Here is a 17,921-nt window from a genome sequence, read left to right on the forward strand (position 1 = left end):
TAATACTCACAGTACCAGGACTTTGAGTAATTTCCTTAGGACTTTCATCAATCACACTCAAGGGCAGCAGCAGGAAGAACGGTGACTCTCGCCGACTTCTTTCTTGCTATTTTTAGCACCAGCGTACGTTAGCAGGCTAAGAAACGCTGAGAGATTAGAAAAGAGAGAGAAATCGTAATTTTATCCACCACAATTTTGATTTGCATAATTCAATTTTATATTAATATAGCTTTAATTTTTTTCAAATTATAAAATAATTAAATAATTATTTTAGAGCAATGCCATAAATTGTGACAGATAAGGGACATTTTTGTGAACGTGTTTATGGACCAGAGATATTAATTGACATGAGTGCAATAGTTACCTGATTATTTGGTAACACAATCCAACAAATAATTGAAAAACAAAATGGAAATGGAAATAGGAAATATCTTTTTCCAAAAAGAAGCTGATCGATAGGAGCCTTTCAACTAATTTTTTATTTCATTACTACTTTTACCAACATCATACTAGATTTAATACATTATTATAACTGGTGATAATTTAAATATAGCTCATTTTAAATATAAGGATTTTACTATAAAAATTACATATTTAATGGCTTTGTAAAGGATTGACTATTTAATTGATTATCACAATACAAAATGACAATCAAAGTGTATTTTGTTCGGGCTTAATCATTGCAAAATATAATATTTTTTTTATTTTTTTATTTACAGTCCAAACATTAAAATTTTCAACTTTTGCAAGTTTTTTAACTTTAAGTTTTAATTGTAGTAAGTTATTTAAATTGGTTTTGAAGAAAAAAATCAATATACACTCATATTGTTTTATGTTTTACGGGCGGATATGATGTGAAAGGTCGTATTCTTGCAAGGGGCTTGGAGGCAGTGGGGTTGGCATCCCTAAGCATTTCCAATGTACTCTCTAAAATTGTCAAACTCTTTAAATGAAAGAGTTTGAAATATATATATTTTTTTTGTCGGTTGAGTTTAAGATAAGATTTCATACACATGCCCCCAATGTTATAAATAGGGGGTACTTAAAATGAAATAAATTGGAAGAAACTAAAGGAAGCAATGGAAAAGAATGGTGGTGGTTCCATCTTATGCTGGCTAGTTGTGATTTATGGGTTGATGGGTATGACTATGACCCAAGCAAAGCCAGCTCACTACACTATGCCATTCAACAGAAGTAGTTATCCTTCTGATTTCATTTTTGGAGCTGGATCAGCTGCTTACCAGGTACAATACTCTATCATTTGCTTCAATCATCTTCAACATTTTAATTTAATTTGATCTTCAATTTGTCTCTTCGAAGTCCGAAGGCGGTGCCTACATCGACGGCAAGGGACCAAGCATTTGGGATACCTTCACAAAGCACCAACCAGGTCTCTCTCTCTCTCAATCAAAATATTAATGCAATTACAGTTAGTAAATTGAATGTTGAAGATAGGGTCAACGTGCTCTCTGAACTTATGATATATGGTCATTTAATCCAGTTTTTACTTGTTTGAGCAACTAACTCCAAAACTCTTCATTTTTGGGTCAAATAACCCCATAATTTATATTTTTATTATAAAAAATAAGTTTCAGATAATTTTATTGCAATAATTAGATAACTTTTTAACCGATTTGTATTTTACGCGTTTTTAAAATACAATTATGGGGACCCAAAATTAAAGAGTTTTGGGGTTAGTTGCTCAAACAAGTAAAAATTGAATTAAATGACCATGTGTCACAAATTTAGGGGTGTGTTGACCCTGTGTTCATTGAATATTTTAAAAGTAAATTAAATTACAGGGGAAATCGACTTAAATATTTTCTTTACTTTTGATGATTGTATTAGTGGTTACTAAATTTGTAAGTTATTTTAAAACACCATTGAACTTCAATTTTACTCTTACAGTCATCAAACCTCATTTTTTTTGTTTTAAAAAAAGTATTTCGGATCTTATTCTAATGACATGGTCACCCGAGATAGGATATTTAAAAAATATTTATCTTGTCAACAATTCAGTTTTAGATCATTTAAGTTGATACTCATTTTAAATAAAATATGTGATATGATTACATTAACTAACATGACAAACATTATTGAATTAGATTGGCAAATAAGCAAGTATAATCGGAATGATTTTTATGAAACAAAAATTGAAGTTTTATGATCGAAAAAAATAAAATTAATGTTTAGTATCATTTTGGAAATAACTTAAAATTTTTAGTTATCTGGACTAAAATTATATATAAATATTTATTGCGGTTTAATTTTTATTTTAGTCATTAAAGTACCATAATTTTACTCTAAATTTTATTGGACCAGAGCGAACGAAATAATACTCACCCTTGTCCTCATCTCTGGCATTATTAAATTTAAAATCCTCAATAATTGATGTCTAGCTTTTACATTTTCAGGGAAAATCTGGGACCACAGTAATGGAGATGTAGCCGATGATTTTTATCATCGATATAAGGTTTGTGGCCTAACAAAATGCAACAAGAATTAGTTGTATTTAATAAATATATCATCTAATTAGAAAATGTTACCTTGCAGGAAGACGTTCATTTAATGAAAAAAATTGGATTTGACTCATTTAGATTCTCCATCTCTTGGTCTAGAGTATTACCCAGTAAGTTAATTTTCCACTTTAATACCTAACCTTTTATTTATTTCTTATTATTATTTTAACCTTATAATTATATAAAATGAGTATTTTTATCCATTATCCGATCACCGAACTACTAACAAAAAAAAAGTTATTTTTAAATTTGCTGATAAATTTATTAATTTAATTCTCTCTCTCTCTCTATATATATAAGCATATCACTTGACATTCAAACATTTTTTTATTAAAATGACGCACAATTTCAAAAAAAATGAAGTTATTTTTGGTTTTAGCACATCGGTGATCGACAAGAGTAGAAACATTTTTTTAACATTTTAAAAAAGTTGAAATATTGATATCAAAAATAAAAAAAATCAGACTGCAATATAAAAAATTTAAAAATTCAGATATCATTGACTTAATTTTGTTTTTAAATTTAATTATAGAGGGAAGAGTTAGTGGAGGAGTAAATCCAAAAGGTGTCAAATTCTACAATGATCTCATTGATTACCTTATTGCCAATGGTAATACTCATTAACTATACAATCTTCATCAATTTTTTAGTTCTATTACCTTTAGGCATTTTTAATTTTCTGAGTTTTAATGTTTGGATTATAATCATAGGTCTAAAACCATTTGTAACATTGTTTCACTGGGATCTTCCGCAAGCGCTTGAAGACGAATACAACGGCTTCCGAAGTTCCAAAATAGTGTATAATCTCTAAATTTAAAATCTAAAATCCATCTTTGAGTATGTACAAATAGTAAGATAATTATAAGAGAACGTTAACTAATAATTAGGGATGATTATCGAAACTATGCGGATTTTTGCTTCAAAACATTTGGGGATCGAGTGAAGCATTGGTGCACATTAAACGAACCTTATTCGTATAGTGTAAATGGGTACAACGGAGGTACATTTGCGCCTGGCCGATGCTCTAAGTATATGGGAAAATGCATCGCCGGGGACTCTTCTACCGAGCCCTACACCGTTGCCCATTACTTGCTTCTTTCTCATGCCAGTGCTGTTCAATTATACAAGCACAAATACCAGGTATATATTTTTTTAATTTTTATTTTTCTTAATTGGAATGTAAATTGTCAATTAATTTATTTGGTTTAATTTATAATCAAGTGTAGGCCACTCAGAAAGGACAAATTGGAATTACAATAGTGACCCACTGGTTTATACCAAAGTCACCAGCATCAGTGCCTGACCAGAAAGCAGCCATGAGAGCAGTTGATTTTCTATTTGGTTGGTAAGTGTCCAAAAGTTACATATAGATACTTTTGTAGCATTTTCAATTTTGACCCATGAACTTGGTATAAAATATCAATTATGGACAATTAGTAATTTTGAATAAAAATATCTACTAATTTGACTGACTTTAAAGCTATAGAAGTAAAACGAGTTAAAACATCAATTTTTGAGAACGTTTTTATTCAAAATGCTAATCTTAATGATGTTTTTGTTTAAAATCAAGAAAATTATTTTATTTGATTTTTTATGTCAAATTAAAAAGGTAAAAAGAACCTTTGTTACATTTTATGTTTTACATATAATCGAAAAAAATGTTTTTGTATTTCTATTTTAGGTTTGCCCATCCAATTACATACGGTGATTATCCTGAATCAATGAAAACTTATGTGGGGAATCGGTTGCCCAAATTTACAAAAGAAGAGTCAGAAGTGCTAAAAGGGTCCCTGGATTTTATGGGAATTAATTATTACACCACAAACTTTGCAGCCAACAATCCGATTCGCAGTACTAACCATAGTTGGAGCACTGATTTTCAAGCCACTCTCTCTGGTAACTTCCTCATCTTGGTTTCATGAATAATTATATAACGCAACGGTTGCGCCACGTCATTCGTGTAACAAACCAATGAGGCGTTAGCCATATGTAAATATTTTATGATAAATAAAATAAATAATAAATAAAAAATTTCTATCGCAAATACTTATTGGCTTGTTGAAAAATGACGTGGCACATCCATTGTGTGGGAGAAACACTCTTATTTCATTCATATCTCTAACGTTTTCCATTTCTCTTATTTGAAATTTGTTATTCGCTGCAGCCACAAAGGCTGGAGTTCCCATTGGTCCACCGGTACTTATCTCGTATCCCAAATTCTCACGTTTTTCTTATTACATATAGATTGGAAGCTAATAATATTACATACTATTTATCGCATTTAACTATTTTTCATAAATTAAGAAAGTATAAATATATTTCAGTTTATATATGATTTTATTAAACTATTCATATTAATTAATACTATTTTTATATTTAACTAATTTTTTAAATCTCACTAAATTATTTATTAATATAAAAAAACAAATTTTAAAAATAGCTATTCAATTTTTAAAAAAATAATATTAAGAACTAAAAAAATAATGATTAAATTTAATAGCCATATTCAAAAAAAGTTAGAAGCATATTTAATTTTCTTTTTGGAATACACTGGAATATAAGGTGATAAGTCATGGGTGTGACATTATATTTAAGGAACCAATGTGTCATTTTACGTGGGCCAAATCAATACTACAAATTGACAATACATGGTTAATCATTTTTAGAGAAGGATCAAAGTTATAAAAAAGGAATGTAATTGTACTAAATTGCAATAAATTTGTGTGTTACAGACACCATTGAATTGGCTATACGTTTATCCAAAAGGAATTTACCATCTGATGTCGTATGTGAGGGACAAATACAAGAATCCACCCATTTTCATTACAGAAAACGGTAAAATTCCATCCTTATTTTACATTTCGGCCACCATTTCGTTCATGAAATAGATAAGCAATAGAATAATTATCCCGAGTAAAATAACTTTCCTTACTTTATTTCGTCAAATTACTATTTTATGATTTTATAAAATAAATATTTTTCTCTTTTTTTCTTGTTCATTCTATTTCATGAACGGAACATGAGCTTCAGTTTATTGTATGTCTCAGACTGTTTTCGTTATTAATATATGTAGCTTATTTTTATAGGACTTGCTGATGGAAACAATTTCTCATCTATTGAAGAAGCTCGTAAAGATGGCCTCAGGATAAGATACTACCATTCCCATTTGACATATCTCCTACAAGCCATCAAGTCAGTCATATATTAATTTAATATTTTTTTATATTTAGTTAAATGTATTATTAATTTCAATGACAAACTATAAATGAAAATGTGGTTCAGGGAGGGAACCAATGTGAAGGGATACTATGCATGGTCATTTATGGACGATTTTGAATGGGATGCCGGATATACGGTTCGATTTGGGATGATTTATATTGATTTCAAACACAAGCTGAAGAGATACATGAAATATTCTGCTTATTGGTTCCAGATGTTTCTTCTGCACTAGTCTTTAATTTCTGCCACAGGCCACTCACTTCTTCTTATTTATGTACTCTCTCTCTTCTTCAATAATGGCCTGCTTGCTGTGATTATGCTATCTTCACTTTGTTATTTGCTGTTTAAATAATTTTACTATTTTTCTCTATTCCTCAACTCACCATATTTTTATAATCAATTAGGTCGATGCTTCGACAAAAAAAAATTAAGTCGATGCCAATACATTGTGCATGTGATATTAAATAATTTTATATTTTTGATACTTATATTTTTAAAAATTAAAAGTTTGACTTATATAATTTTGTTTGGAGTTATACTTTTTATATGATAGTTGAATTAATTGATATAATATACTCCCTCCATCCCACTTAAGAAGGGACGTGTCCCTTTTACACAAAGATTAAGAAAATAATAAATATTTTTGGCTTTTTTTATTTTATCCCTATTAATTATTGTTTTGTAGTTTGTGTGTAGAGTATTAGCTTTAGTTATAGAAAGAGAAAATGGGGGCATAAGAGAGAGTTACTTATAAAATGGCACAAAAACTGTGATTTGGCCTTCTTGAATGGGACAAAAAAATTTAGATATGTCACTTCTTAAACGGGACGAAGGGAGTATAACTTATGGATATAGTATTATAAAAATAGCTCACAATGTAGATATCCGATATATACGTGTTAAACGCTTTAAATCTGTAACGTTTCACTAAATAAATATTTATTTAGGTATTTTTCTCATAGTTAATAAAACCTTTTTTTTAGTCTATACGGTAAACTTTTCGTATTATAAAGAGCTATATATTTAGAAGCTAAAGAGTTATCTATTATCTACTATCAGCTACTCTCTCCGGTCCATAATATTTATCGCATTTAACTTTGACACAAGAATTAAGAAAACAATTATTATGTCTTAATCGTATTTTATTAAATTAACCCTATATTAAAATTTTTTACATTTATAACTACCATTTTTATTTATTTATTATATTTTTTTAATAAACTAGTGTTGCTTTACGTGTTTCTCACGTGACTCGTAGTGTGACTCGTCAAATTATCAAATAAAATTAAAATAATAGTTAATTTGGAATAGTTTATCTTATTAAATACTTTAAATGCTTATTTTAATTCTTTTAAAAAAATTAATTGGTACTCAAATTTTATAATTATAGAAAATTTCAATAGAAAATATAAAGTAATAATTAAAATAGTAGTTCATTAAAATAGTTTACCTTATTTAGAATTCTATACGGTTAAAAAAATAATTAAAATAGTAATCATTAAATAGTCAAAGTAGTATATGTTAATTAGTACTCTAGACAATTATTTCAACATAGTAATTTATTTTAGTTAGTACTACAACTTATCTTAACATAATAGTTTATTTTAAGTAGTATTCTAATTTTAATAATTATCATAATAGTTTTAATTAATAATTAAATTGATTTGATTTATTTATAGTGTTTGCATGTTTTCTAAAGTTATCATGTTGTAGTAAAACGTCCATATCTCCCAATTCCAACGTCGGATCGGACTCCTCTTTGGTTATGTTGTTCCTAAGAGGTTTATCTAGCAATTTGACCGTTCGGATCGTCGTTTGGACTTTTTTAGGTCAACCGGACTTGTGAAGCGGACATGCTGGGTAGAACCGACTCTATAACCGGACTTGTTGGGTAGAACCGGCCGTAGGTCCGGTTCTCTTTGTTTTTGCATATTTAAGCCCGTTTCTGCGACCTAATCAGCCCCCATTCATTCTTTAAAACCCTAAACTCATTTCTAACTCTTTTCCAACCGTTCCCACCCCATTTTTTTTTGCCTTAGACAATTGATAAGTGTTTTAATCCTTTTAATTCAACTTTAATCTATGGTTTTTCATTCAAATTGAATTTTGGCTCATGTCTTCGTTCAATCTCATTCTTGTAGCGTTGGAATCATCTCATTTATGATATTTCTTATGTAATACCCCAAATATTTTAAGATAATTAAGTCGTGCCACGTGTCGTGAATTCCGATAAATTAAATTAAGAAAAATTTAATTTAATTATATCGGGAATTTAGAATAATTTTTATTAAGCGGATTAGCGGAATTTAAGGAAATAACTTCGAAAATTAATATAAAATAAATTATAAATTCCGTAATGAAATTTATTTTGCCAAGATCCGCGAAATATTTTATAGTATTTATGATAAATGTTTCGAGTCAATCGGAGACCGTTTAAAATTTGGACGCGGATAGGTTTTGGACTAAATTGCAACTTTTGAAACGTTTCAAGGACCAAAGTGTAATTTAACCTTATATATATAAGATTTCCTTCAAAGTGAAGGTTCCAGACCTCAAACATCAGAGTTCATTTTCATTCCTTCAACAATTCCGTCGTTTTTGTCGCACGATTCCGTTTCTCGTCCGTTTCCGACGTTCTATAGCTCGAATCGATCATATTTCATGGGAAAATCACGGTAAGCTTGACGTTTCACCTTTTTAATAGATGGATTTCTTAATATATAGAGTTAAAGTTTTAGGCCACGGAACAGTTTTATTGTTTAAACGATATTAGGATCGATTCATAGCGTTTTGAGCTTAAATTATGGGTTATACGCGTTTATGAGCGTGATAGGAGCGCTTTTAAGGCGTAAGCACGTCTGAATCAAGCATGGGATGAAATCCCGTGGTTGTGTGTCGCACAGCCGAGCTATGCGCGCGCACAGCTAAACTGTGTGGGCGCACAGTCTGTCAGACTGTGCGAACGCACAGTCACAATGTGCGGGCGCACAGTCCCATGTGCAGCCGCACAGGCAGACGCGTGATAGGAGTATTTTACTCCTATTTAGGCTGCCGTTTCCGCATGCTTTTATTACGATTTATCACGGTTTTATGGTATTCCGAGTGCCTTATTATATGTTTTATTATTTCAGGTACTTTGGAGCATCGTGGAAGCATTTTGATACAAAAGATGGAAAAGTCGACGGAAAAGAGGCGAAAGCTCATTTGCAAGTCTGAAAACCGACTCCTCTGCACTAATTGGCAAATTGGAACCAGCTAGAAGCCTCAAATGAATTTTTGTTCTTCATGAAAGTTGAAGTAGACGTCCCAAGCTTTCCAACGGTTCAAGAATCGACTTAATCAGACATTTCTACGCAAAGTTATGAAGTTTTGAAGATCGGAGCTGAAACCGTAATGCCAAGCTCGAATCGAGCTCACCAAGGCCAAGAGGGAGCTCGATTCGAGCTCACCGCTCTGAGTTCCAGAAATTCAAGCTCGAATCGAGCTTGAGGAGCAAAAAATCAAGCTCGATTCGAGCTTAGGCTTGTGTAAAGGGGGAAATTTGATTTCAAATGCTTCAAGGCTTGATTCTCTTTGCTTCTTTGGGCAAAACACTCCTTGAGTGAATGTTTTTCTTTCCTCTTTTGTAAACATATAAAAACTCTTTTATCTCTATTTTAGGTTATGTCGTGATTTTGTAGAGAATTGTAAGACATCTCATTATTGTAGCAACACTTTCTCTCTATCTTTAAATCATTGTTCTTATTGTTCTTACTAAAAGTAGTAAAGGATCTTCATAGTTCTTGGTGTTCTTCAAACTAATTTTCAGATTTTGCTATATTGGGAAACTTATTAAATACAAGTATTAGTCTTTTAATTGAAGCTTCATTATCTTGTTCATGTGTTTAAGGTTCATTTATTACTCCAAGGTACTTAATCTTTACTCTATGCCTAATCTTCATTATTGCTTAATTAGTTTTGCCATGATGATGATTAGTAGCTAAACCCCTTGTTTGGGGGTTGTTATGATTGCCATGCTTGATTAAATAGGTGATTAGGGTTAGGATTTATGGGTGATGTTGGTTATTGTGCTTCTTGAGCTTAATGCTTAGAATAGGTTGGCCTCTTATTCTTTGCTATGTGGTTTAATTAGGAGGACGAGAGTTAACTAATTAGACTATACCTAGGGGAGTACATGCTTTAGACCTAGATGCATTAGCATGATCTAGGGCTATCTTGGTTGTGGAGTTTGCTTGATTAGTCGGCTCGATTAACTCTATCAAAATCTATGAGCACGAGAGTGGATTAGATTTCGGAATTGTTAATCAAGTTTTGACTCATTCACTTCCGGCTCGAGAGAGAGGAATTGGTTTCGTAGAATAGTTTGACCCGACCTAAGCTCCTATCACCTTGACCCGAACTACCTAGATATGACTTTGGCATGACTAGCAACCTCCAAGCGTTTTTACCCTTAGTTGAATCCTTATTGTTCAATCTTGTTTAATTTAGTTTATTTGTAAGTTTAGTAGTGTTCACCTTTATACTTTTGATACTTTGAAAACCATATTCATGTTTGCTAAACGAATTGAATAGCAACTAAAATCATTCTCATCAATCATCACTCTTGAATTCACTCCTTGTGGGTACGATAACTCGGACTTAGGTCCACTCTATTACAAGTTGGGTTAATTCTCAACAAGTTTTTGGCGCCGTTGCCGGGGAGTGACGAGTGTTTATTGATTGATTGAAATTAGTTGTAGTTCGGTCGAGTTAGTTTTATTTTCTGTTTTTGTTACAATTGTTTGTTTTTGCTTTTTTTCGGGTTACGCGTGGTTTGCTTGTTGTTGTTTGTGTAGGATATCAACTATAGTGTATGCACAATACACGAAGGGCTAATCTTCCACTAGAACAGTTTCAAGACAATCTCGGGGGCTTTGAAAGAAGTGTGAGGCGGGAAAATCGTACACCCGGTATCATGGAAAATGAGAATGAAGATTATGAGGAAGGTGAGCGGTTCAATCCTCAAGTAGAAGGAGCGGAACAACATTATCCGCCTCCTCCCCCACTTGAGAATGTGAATCGCCAAAGGCATCAAGAACGCCCAAGGGATGATCGACCCCACTTGCATCCACAAGTGCACAATCAACCAAGACAAACTTTGGGCAAGTTCTTTTTCCCGAATGTGGATAATGCCACGTTTGGATGCTTTGCAATGCCGGTTCAAGCGGCAACCTTTGAGATCAAGCCAAGTACGATACAACTTTTAGAGAACCGTTGTGCGTTTCACGGGTTAAGTCAAGAGGATCCCAATGCGCACATCGCCAAATTCTTGGGTGTACTCAATACGTTCAAGCTTCATGGGATAACCGCAGATCAAATCAAGTTGAGAATGTTCCCCTTCTCTTTAAGGGATAAGGCTAGCTTATGGCTTCACTCTCTACCCAACGAATCCATCCACAATTGGAGGGAGTTGGCTCAAGCGTTTCTCAACAAATATTTCCCTCATGGCAAGACTACAAAGTTGACCAAGGATATTCTTGAGTTTATTCAATTTGAAGGGGAGTCACTTTATGAGGCATGGGAGCGTTTCAAAGATTTACAAAGGAGTGTCCCCCATCATCGGCTCAATAAAGAGCATGTGATCCAAATCTTCTATGATGGGACGACTATTACTACTAGAGCAACAATTGATGCGGCTTCGGGCGGATCACTAATGAAAAAGACGTATGAAGAGGCGCTAGAATTGGTGGAAAAGTTGGCGATAGTTAGTAGCACTTGGGGCCCTATTGATAGAAGAGCGCCATCTACTCAAAAGTCGGTAATGACTCATGATCAAGTGAGGGAAATGGAGGCCATAAAAGCAACTAATGCTTCTCTACAAGCACAAGTGGATGCCCTCAAGAAACAAGTTGCTCCAAGAAACGCACCGGTCGCCTATGTTCAAGTGGGATGTGAGCATTGTGGGGACTACAACCATAGTAGTGGGGAGTGTTATGCCACGGGGAAAGCTTGGAGTGAGCAAGTGAACTATGTTGGAGGCCAAGGGCAAGCTAATGACCTGTACTCTAATACCTACAACCCCGGATGGAGGAATCATCCTAACTTTGGATGGAGAAACCAAGAAGGTCAAGGCAATGCTCAAGCCTCCAACCAAGCGGGTCCTAGTTTTCAAGGAGGAAATAGACCTCAATATCAACAACAACCACAAGGTCAATACCACAACAACCAACACCAAGGGAACAATTATGGTGGTAGACCACAACACCCTCCCGGTTTCCAACAACCAAGGAACACAGATGAGGGAAACATGCTTGTCAAATTGATGGAGAAATTTGAAAAGATGGAGGTTGAAAATAGGCAACTTCACAATGAAAATAGGCAAAGGGAGAAGAACCAAGCTTCCACCATCCATCACTTAGAGACCCAAATCTCGCAAATGGCACTTTCGCTCCAAGGTAGACCTCAAGGGGGATTGCCCTCTACTACGGAAAACAATCCTAGAGAGCATGTGAAAGCCATCAAAGTTGTGGAACTTCGAAACGGTAGAGTCCTTGATGTTGATCATGATAAGGATCTTGAAAAAGCTAATGGCAAGAGGCCAATGATTGTGGAGGTTGAGCCTCAAGTGGTAATAAATGTTGCAAGCTCTAGTCAAGAGCTACCAAAGTCGTGTGAGGAGGTGGCTATTGATATTGATGTTGAAGAACCATATGTGAGGCCACCACCACCACCACCTTTTGTGCCTAAAGTACCATTCCCAAGCCGGTTGAGAAAGGCTCCGGATAATGAAAAGTTTCATAAGTTTCTTGAAATATTCAAGAAACTTCAAATAAGCATGAGCCTAGGGGATGCCTTGCGAGAGATGCCCCAATACGCTAAGTTCTTGAAAGACATAATTATGAACAAGCGAAGTTGGGAACAAGGCGGAACAATTCCTCTAACGGAAAGTTGTAGTTCTATTATCCAAAGCAATCTACCGACCAAGCTACAAGACACAGGGAGTTTCACGATTCCTTGCTTAATTGGCACTTCTACTTCTCTTAATTGTCTTTGCGATTTAGGTGCAAGTATAAATCTAATGCCTTTGTGTCTTTTCAGGAAAATATGTGGAAACCAACCGATAAAACAAACTTCCATGATGCTTCAATTGGCCGACCATTCGCTCAAAAGACTGCACGGGGTTGCGGATGACGTGCTAGTAAAAGTGGGCAAGTTCATCTTTCCGGTGGACTTTGTTGTGCTTGATTATGCGGTCGACAAAGATTGCCCCATGATTCTCGGGCGTCCTTTTTTGAATACGGGGAGAGCATTGGTTGATGTTAATGGGGGGAAGATAACATTAAGAATGAATGATGAGAGCATGGTGCTTGACATCAAGCATGGAAAAAGCAAGTGTGAGGAGGAGAAATGCATGAAGATTGATACTATTGAGCCCACATTGCATGTTCCTATGAAAAAATCCGAGGTTGTGTGTGCAAAAATCAAGACAACACCTCATGTCAAGCCACGCAAGGGAAAACCAAGACGTTGGGCATCATGGAAGTTGAAGCTCAACGGGATAGCAACCGCAAGCAAGAGATAAATATGCACGGAAGTTGCTACTCTTGGTGAGTACGTCCAAGTTCGAACCTCTCAAGCACATTCACAAGCGGGGAAGTTGATTTCTAAGTGGAGCGGGCCGTTTAAAACACGGCGCAAATTGGATAATGATTTTATTGAGTTGGAGGGGGCCAATGGAGATGTTTTTAAGGTGCTTGGAGAATGGTGCAAACCATATCCTAGAGTGTTGATCGATGAAAGTCGCGAGCAAGTCGCTCTTTTTGATCCTCCATGATTTTGAGGATCGATAGTCGAGCTTTCGACTTAAAACAAGCGCACTTGGGAGGCATTCCCAAGAGGTTCAATTTCTTTTATTGTCATTTATATTTTGTTACTTATTTTTAGTGTTTCATTTATGTTTTTGTGTGTTCGATTGAACACACAAGATTTGATTTTCTAAACTCAACTCCAATTCAATTTTTATTTGTCTAATTTCTTAACATTGAGGACATTGCATCGAAATGTGTGAGGAGGGTTGGAAAATTGAATGTAGTTGCATAGGATTGTTTGTTTTTGATGTTTTTTTCTTTTTCGTTGTTAATTTTAGTTGTTTGTGTGTTTTTGATGTTTTGTTTAGGAGAATTTTGGTCGAATCTTTGAGCATGACCCTTAGCTTAATTTTGTATCATGTTAGCTAAGTTGATCAAGTACATGCATTATATCAATTGTCATGTTCTAGTTAATGAATCATTGAATGGTTTTTCTTGTTCTAACAATTGTTGTTGATGATTGCTTAGTGAAATGCCAATTATATGACATAAGTTGATAAGATTACGGTAAAATCACTTGTTAGCAACAATTGACCCTAAATGCATGACCAACGAGCTTGATGCGGATACATGATGTGTATGTAGTAAAATTGTTGAATTTTAGGAAATTGGGCATATGTGGCATGATTGTTGTAGTTCTAGCATTGATTAAAACACACCCAAGTCTTGAGTTTTTTCGAGCCTATTTTGTTGTTGTGTTTTGCATGTTTAGTCCTAGAATTTGCTCATATGTCCGGGCAAGATTGTATTGTTGAGTTTTTGGCAATTAGGTGATAATGGCAATTAGGATTACACACTTCTCCAACCCACTCAAAAAGCCTACCCCCTTTTCCCCTAGATAACACAATTTGAGCCTTAACCAAATTTTTTGTTTAAACCACAATTTTCACACAAATCAACCTTTTTCAAAAATTTACCTCTAAAACACCCTAACTTGACTTGAAATAACTCATATAAAAACATAAGGAAACTCTAGCTTGATGAACTATTGAAAAAAGTGAACTAAGTGCTAAAAATATAAGTTAATGCCTTAGAGAAAGAAATAAAAAAACATGAAAAAGAAAACAAAAGAAAAAAGAGAGAAATTGAAGAAAAGAAAAGAAAGAAAGAATAAACAAAGGCATGAAAAGTTCTCATTTGTTAAAAAGTTCACTTGTATGAAAATTTCCAAGCTAGACCAAGTAAAAGAGCGCAATTGTTATTCAAGTCAAGTTTTTAGCAAAAATCTATCTTTTTACCTACCCCTAACCCTTAGCCTCATTATAACCCTTGAAAATCCATTTGATAGTTGCCGAAAACCGAACTAAGTAGTGGAGTCCGGAATTTGAGCAAGCCTATGGTGACTATTACATGTGTTCTTTGTATACCCTTTGTTATCTTGAGCGAGTGAAATCTAGTGAGGAATACGCCATTGCTTGTAGTAGAACATTTATGCCGTGTTGTGCCCAACGTAACTTGAATCCGATTTGTATACACGTCCTGCATAAGATATCAAGTTTGTAATATAGAATGGTCGATAAGCATGTTTCTGTGATTGTAACCTTGATGCTATCAATTTATGTCATTGACATTGCATTTCTCACTTGTTTGCATCACTCTTAGTTGTTAGGTCGGGAATCATTCGTTTGGTAATTCATTAGTTGGAACATTGTGTATGATATATATGTGGGTTTGAAGTTATTAGCTAGCATGCGTCTCCGAGTAAGATTCATTTCTTGCTTGAGGACAAGCAAGGTTTAGTGTGAGGAGGTTTGATAGGAGTATTTTACTCCTATTTAGGGTGCCGTTTCTGCATGCTTTTATTATGATTTATCACGGTTTTATGGTATTCCGAGTGCCTTATTATATGTTTTATTATTTCAGGTACTTTGGAGCATCGCGGAAGCATTTTGATACAAAAGATGGAAAAGTCGACGGAAAAGAGGCGAAAGCTCATTTGCAAGTCTGAAAAACCGACCCCTCTGCACTAATTGGAAAATTGGAACCAGCTGGAAGCCTCAAATGAATTTGTGTTCTTCATGAAAGTTGAAGTAGACATCCCAAGCTTTCCAACGGTTCAAGAATCGACTCAATCGGACATTTCTACGCAAAGTTATGAAGTTTTGAAGATCGGAGCTGAAACCGTAATGCCAAGCTCGAATCGAGCTCACCAAGGCCAAGAGGGAGCTCGATTCGAGCTCACCACTCTGAGTTCCAGAAATTCAAGCTCGAATCGAGCTTGAGGAGCAAAAAATCAAGCTCGATTCGAGCTTAGGCTTGTGTAAAGGGGGAAATTTGATTTCAAATGCTTCAAGGCTTGATTCTCTTTGCTTCTTTGGGCAAAACACTCCTTGAGTGAATGTTTTTCTTTCCTCTTTTGTAAACATATAAAAACTCTTTTATCTCTATTTTAGGTTATGTCGTGATTTTGTAGAGAATTGTAAGACATCTCATTATTGTAGCAACACTTTCTCTCTATCTTTAAATCATTGTTCTTATTGTTCTTACTAAAAGTAGTAAAGGATCTTCATAGTTCTTGGTGTTCTTCAAACTAATTTTCAGATTTTGCTATATTGGGAAACTTATTAAATACAAGTATTAGTCTTTTAATTGAAGCTTCATTATCTTGTTCATGTGTTTAAGGTTCATTTATTACTCCAAGGTACTTAATCTTAACTCTATGCCTAATCTTCATTATTGCTTAATTAGTTTTGCCATGATGATGATTAGTAGCTAAACCCCTTGTTTGGGGGTTTTATGATTGCCATGCTTGATTAAATAGGTGATTAGGGTTAGGATTTATGGGTGATGTTGGTTATTGTGCTTCTTGAGCTTAATGCTTAGAATAGGTTGGCCTCTTATTCTTTGCTATGTGGTTTAATTAGGAGGACGAGAGTTAACTAATTAGACTATACCTAGGGGAGTACATGCTTTAGACCTAGATGCATTAGCATGATCTAGGGCTATCTTGGTTGTGGAGTTTGCTTGATTAGTCGGCTCGATTAACTCTATCAAAATCTATGAGCACGAGAGTGGATTAGATTTCGGAATTGTTAATCAAGTTTTGATTCATTCACTTCCGGCTCGAGAGAGAGGAATTGGTTCCGTAGAATAGCTTGACCCGACCTAAGCTCCTATCACCTTGACCCGAACTACCTAGATATGACTTTGGCATGACTAGCAACCTCCAAGAGTTTTTACCCTTAGTTGAATCCTTATTGTTCAATCTTGTTTAATTTAGTTTAATTGTAAGTTTAGTAGTGTTCACCCTTATACTTTTGTTACTTTGAAAACCATATTCATGTTTGCTAAACGAATTGAATAGCAACTAAAATCATTCTTATCAATCATCACTCTTGAATTCACTCCTTGTGGGTACGATAACTCGGACTTAGGTCCACTTTATTACAAGTTGGGTTAATTCTCAACAACGCGCGCACGCACAGTGAGTCGAATTGTCGATTCGTTTTGAGGAATTTCTGTATTCGCGTTACTTGATTGAAATCGACTAAATATTGATTAGTTTAAGTCGTGTAACCTAACGAGGTTAATTGAGAATCGTTTCGGAATAGAGATGCGACCCGAGAACGAGTTAGAAATCGTTTATTGGTATATACACGTGAGAAGCACGACAGTTAATAAGAGTAGTGAGTTATGTCTCGAGTCTAGAGTCAATCTTAGAATAGAAAACTGATGTGAGTCAAATATTTTGAAATCGTTTTAGATCCGGCAAGGAAAGAAGCAGTTGGACCAGGAGCTCGGGAAGCTTGACGTTTCTGAGCACCGAAGTTATTTTTGGATAGCATTTTCTGTGAGTTTATATAAATTTACTTTTAAAGTATTTACACAAGTAAATATTTTATATTGCTTTACATTTGAATTGAATGCTTTCAATGGGATGTTTTTACACGAAATACGCATATGTTTGGTTTAAAACTAGTATTGACCCGATGGAACGTGCTACCTATTGGGCGGCAATAGGACTGCATGATCACCAATTTTGATTTATTACAGCTGTACATTTGATTATGAATACGAGTATAGAAGTTGGATATATATGAATGCGGATATGAGAGTGAACTCGGTTAAAGTAACCTGAGTCCCGTATCTAGTGGGTTCAACTCGGTTGAGTTATCCCGAGACCCACCATTAGGGATTAAGAGGTTGGTCGCGACTGATGCGGTTGAGTTATTCCGGGGCCAGACCATTTGGATCAGTTTGATTATATACGTTTGGCATGTTCGAGAATTAGGGTTTCAATCGGATCTTGTACTTGGCTACACATGATTTGAACGCTATTGCATTATTTATATTTTATATGAATATTTATTAGTAAGTATATGAACTCACTCAGTAT

At 34.4% G+C, this 17,921-nt stretch overlaps 2 protein-coding genes, 1 long non-coding RNA gene and 1 other non-coding gene across 4 annotated transcripts; 3 read left to right on the forward strand and 1 right to left on the reverse strand.

Moving 5' to 3' along the window:
• The first annotated feature begins 1,042 nt into the window (after positions 1–1,042).
• On the forward strand, positions 1,043–6,108 carry LOC126661447 (vicianin hydrolase-like). The gene is made up of 13 exons (XM_050355303.1): positions 1,043–1,244; positions 1,321–1,390; positions 2,415–2,473; positions 2,554–2,629; positions 3,052–3,129; positions 3,230–3,317; positions 3,407–3,659; positions 3,746–3,864; positions 4,201–4,415; positions 4,684–4,715; positions 5,252–5,354; positions 5,606–5,711; positions 5,802–6,108. Exons 1-13 carry the CDS (start codon positions 1,080–1,082, stop codon positions 5,968–5,970), a joined length of 1,533 nt encoding a protein of 510 aa, XP_050211260.1. The 5' UTR covers positions 1,043–1,079; the 3' UTR covers positions 5,971–6,108.
• Positions 6,109–7,423: 1,315 nt separating this feature from the next.
• On the forward strand, positions 7,424–9,539 carry LOC126661448 (uncharacterized). Its single transcript, XR_007635664.1, has 2 exons — positions 7,424–8,413; positions 8,870–9,539. It is a non-coding gene; the product is annotated as an uncharacterized LOC126661448 (long non-coding RNA).
• Positions 9,540–10,900: 1,361 nt separating this feature from the next.
• Positions 10,901–16,119, forward strand: LOC126661445 (uncharacterized). Its single transcript, XM_050355299.1, has 2 exons — positions 10,901–13,615; positions 15,449–16,119. Exon 1 carries the CDS (start codon positions 10,930–10,932, stop codon positions 13,297–13,299), a length of 2,370 nt encoding a protein of 789 aa, XP_050211256.1. The 5' UTR covers positions 10,901–10,929; the 3' UTR covers positions 13,300–13,615; positions 15,449–16,119.
• Positions 11,236–11,342, reverse strand: LOC126662435 (small nucleolar RNA R71). Its single transcript, XR_007635808.1, has one exon. It is a non-coding gene; the product is annotated as a small nucleolar RNA R71 (small nucleolar RNA).
• Positions 16,120–17,921: the final 1,802 nt, after the last annotated feature.

This window comes from Mercurialis annua, linkage group LG8, assembly GCF_937616625.2.
Source record: "Mercurialis annua linkage group LG8, ddMerAnnu1.2, whole genome shotgun sequence".
Taxonomy (NCBI): Eukaryota; Viridiplantae; Streptophyta; class Magnoliopsida; order Malpighiales; family Euphorbiaceae; genus Mercurialis; species Mercurialis annua.

Bases quoted from the DNA above. Each gene is read 5' to 3' on its own strand.
- LOC126661447 (XM_050355303.1), top strand. From the start codon at position 1,080: ATGGAAAAGAATGGTGGTGGTTCCATCTTATGCTGGCTAGTTGTGATT. The intron at 2,474-2,553 runs GTTTGTGGCCTA...GTTACCTTGCAG, and splicing joins ATTTTTATCATCGATATAAG to GAAGACGTTCATTTAATGAA. The intron at 3,865-4,200 runs GTAAGTGTCCAA...TTTCTATTTTAG, and splicing joins GTTGATTTTCTATTTGGTTG to GTTTGCCCATCCAATTACAT.
- LOC126661445 (XM_050355299.1), top strand. From the start codon at position 10,930: ATGCCGGTTCAAGCGGCAACCTTTGAGATCAAGCCAAGTACGATACAA.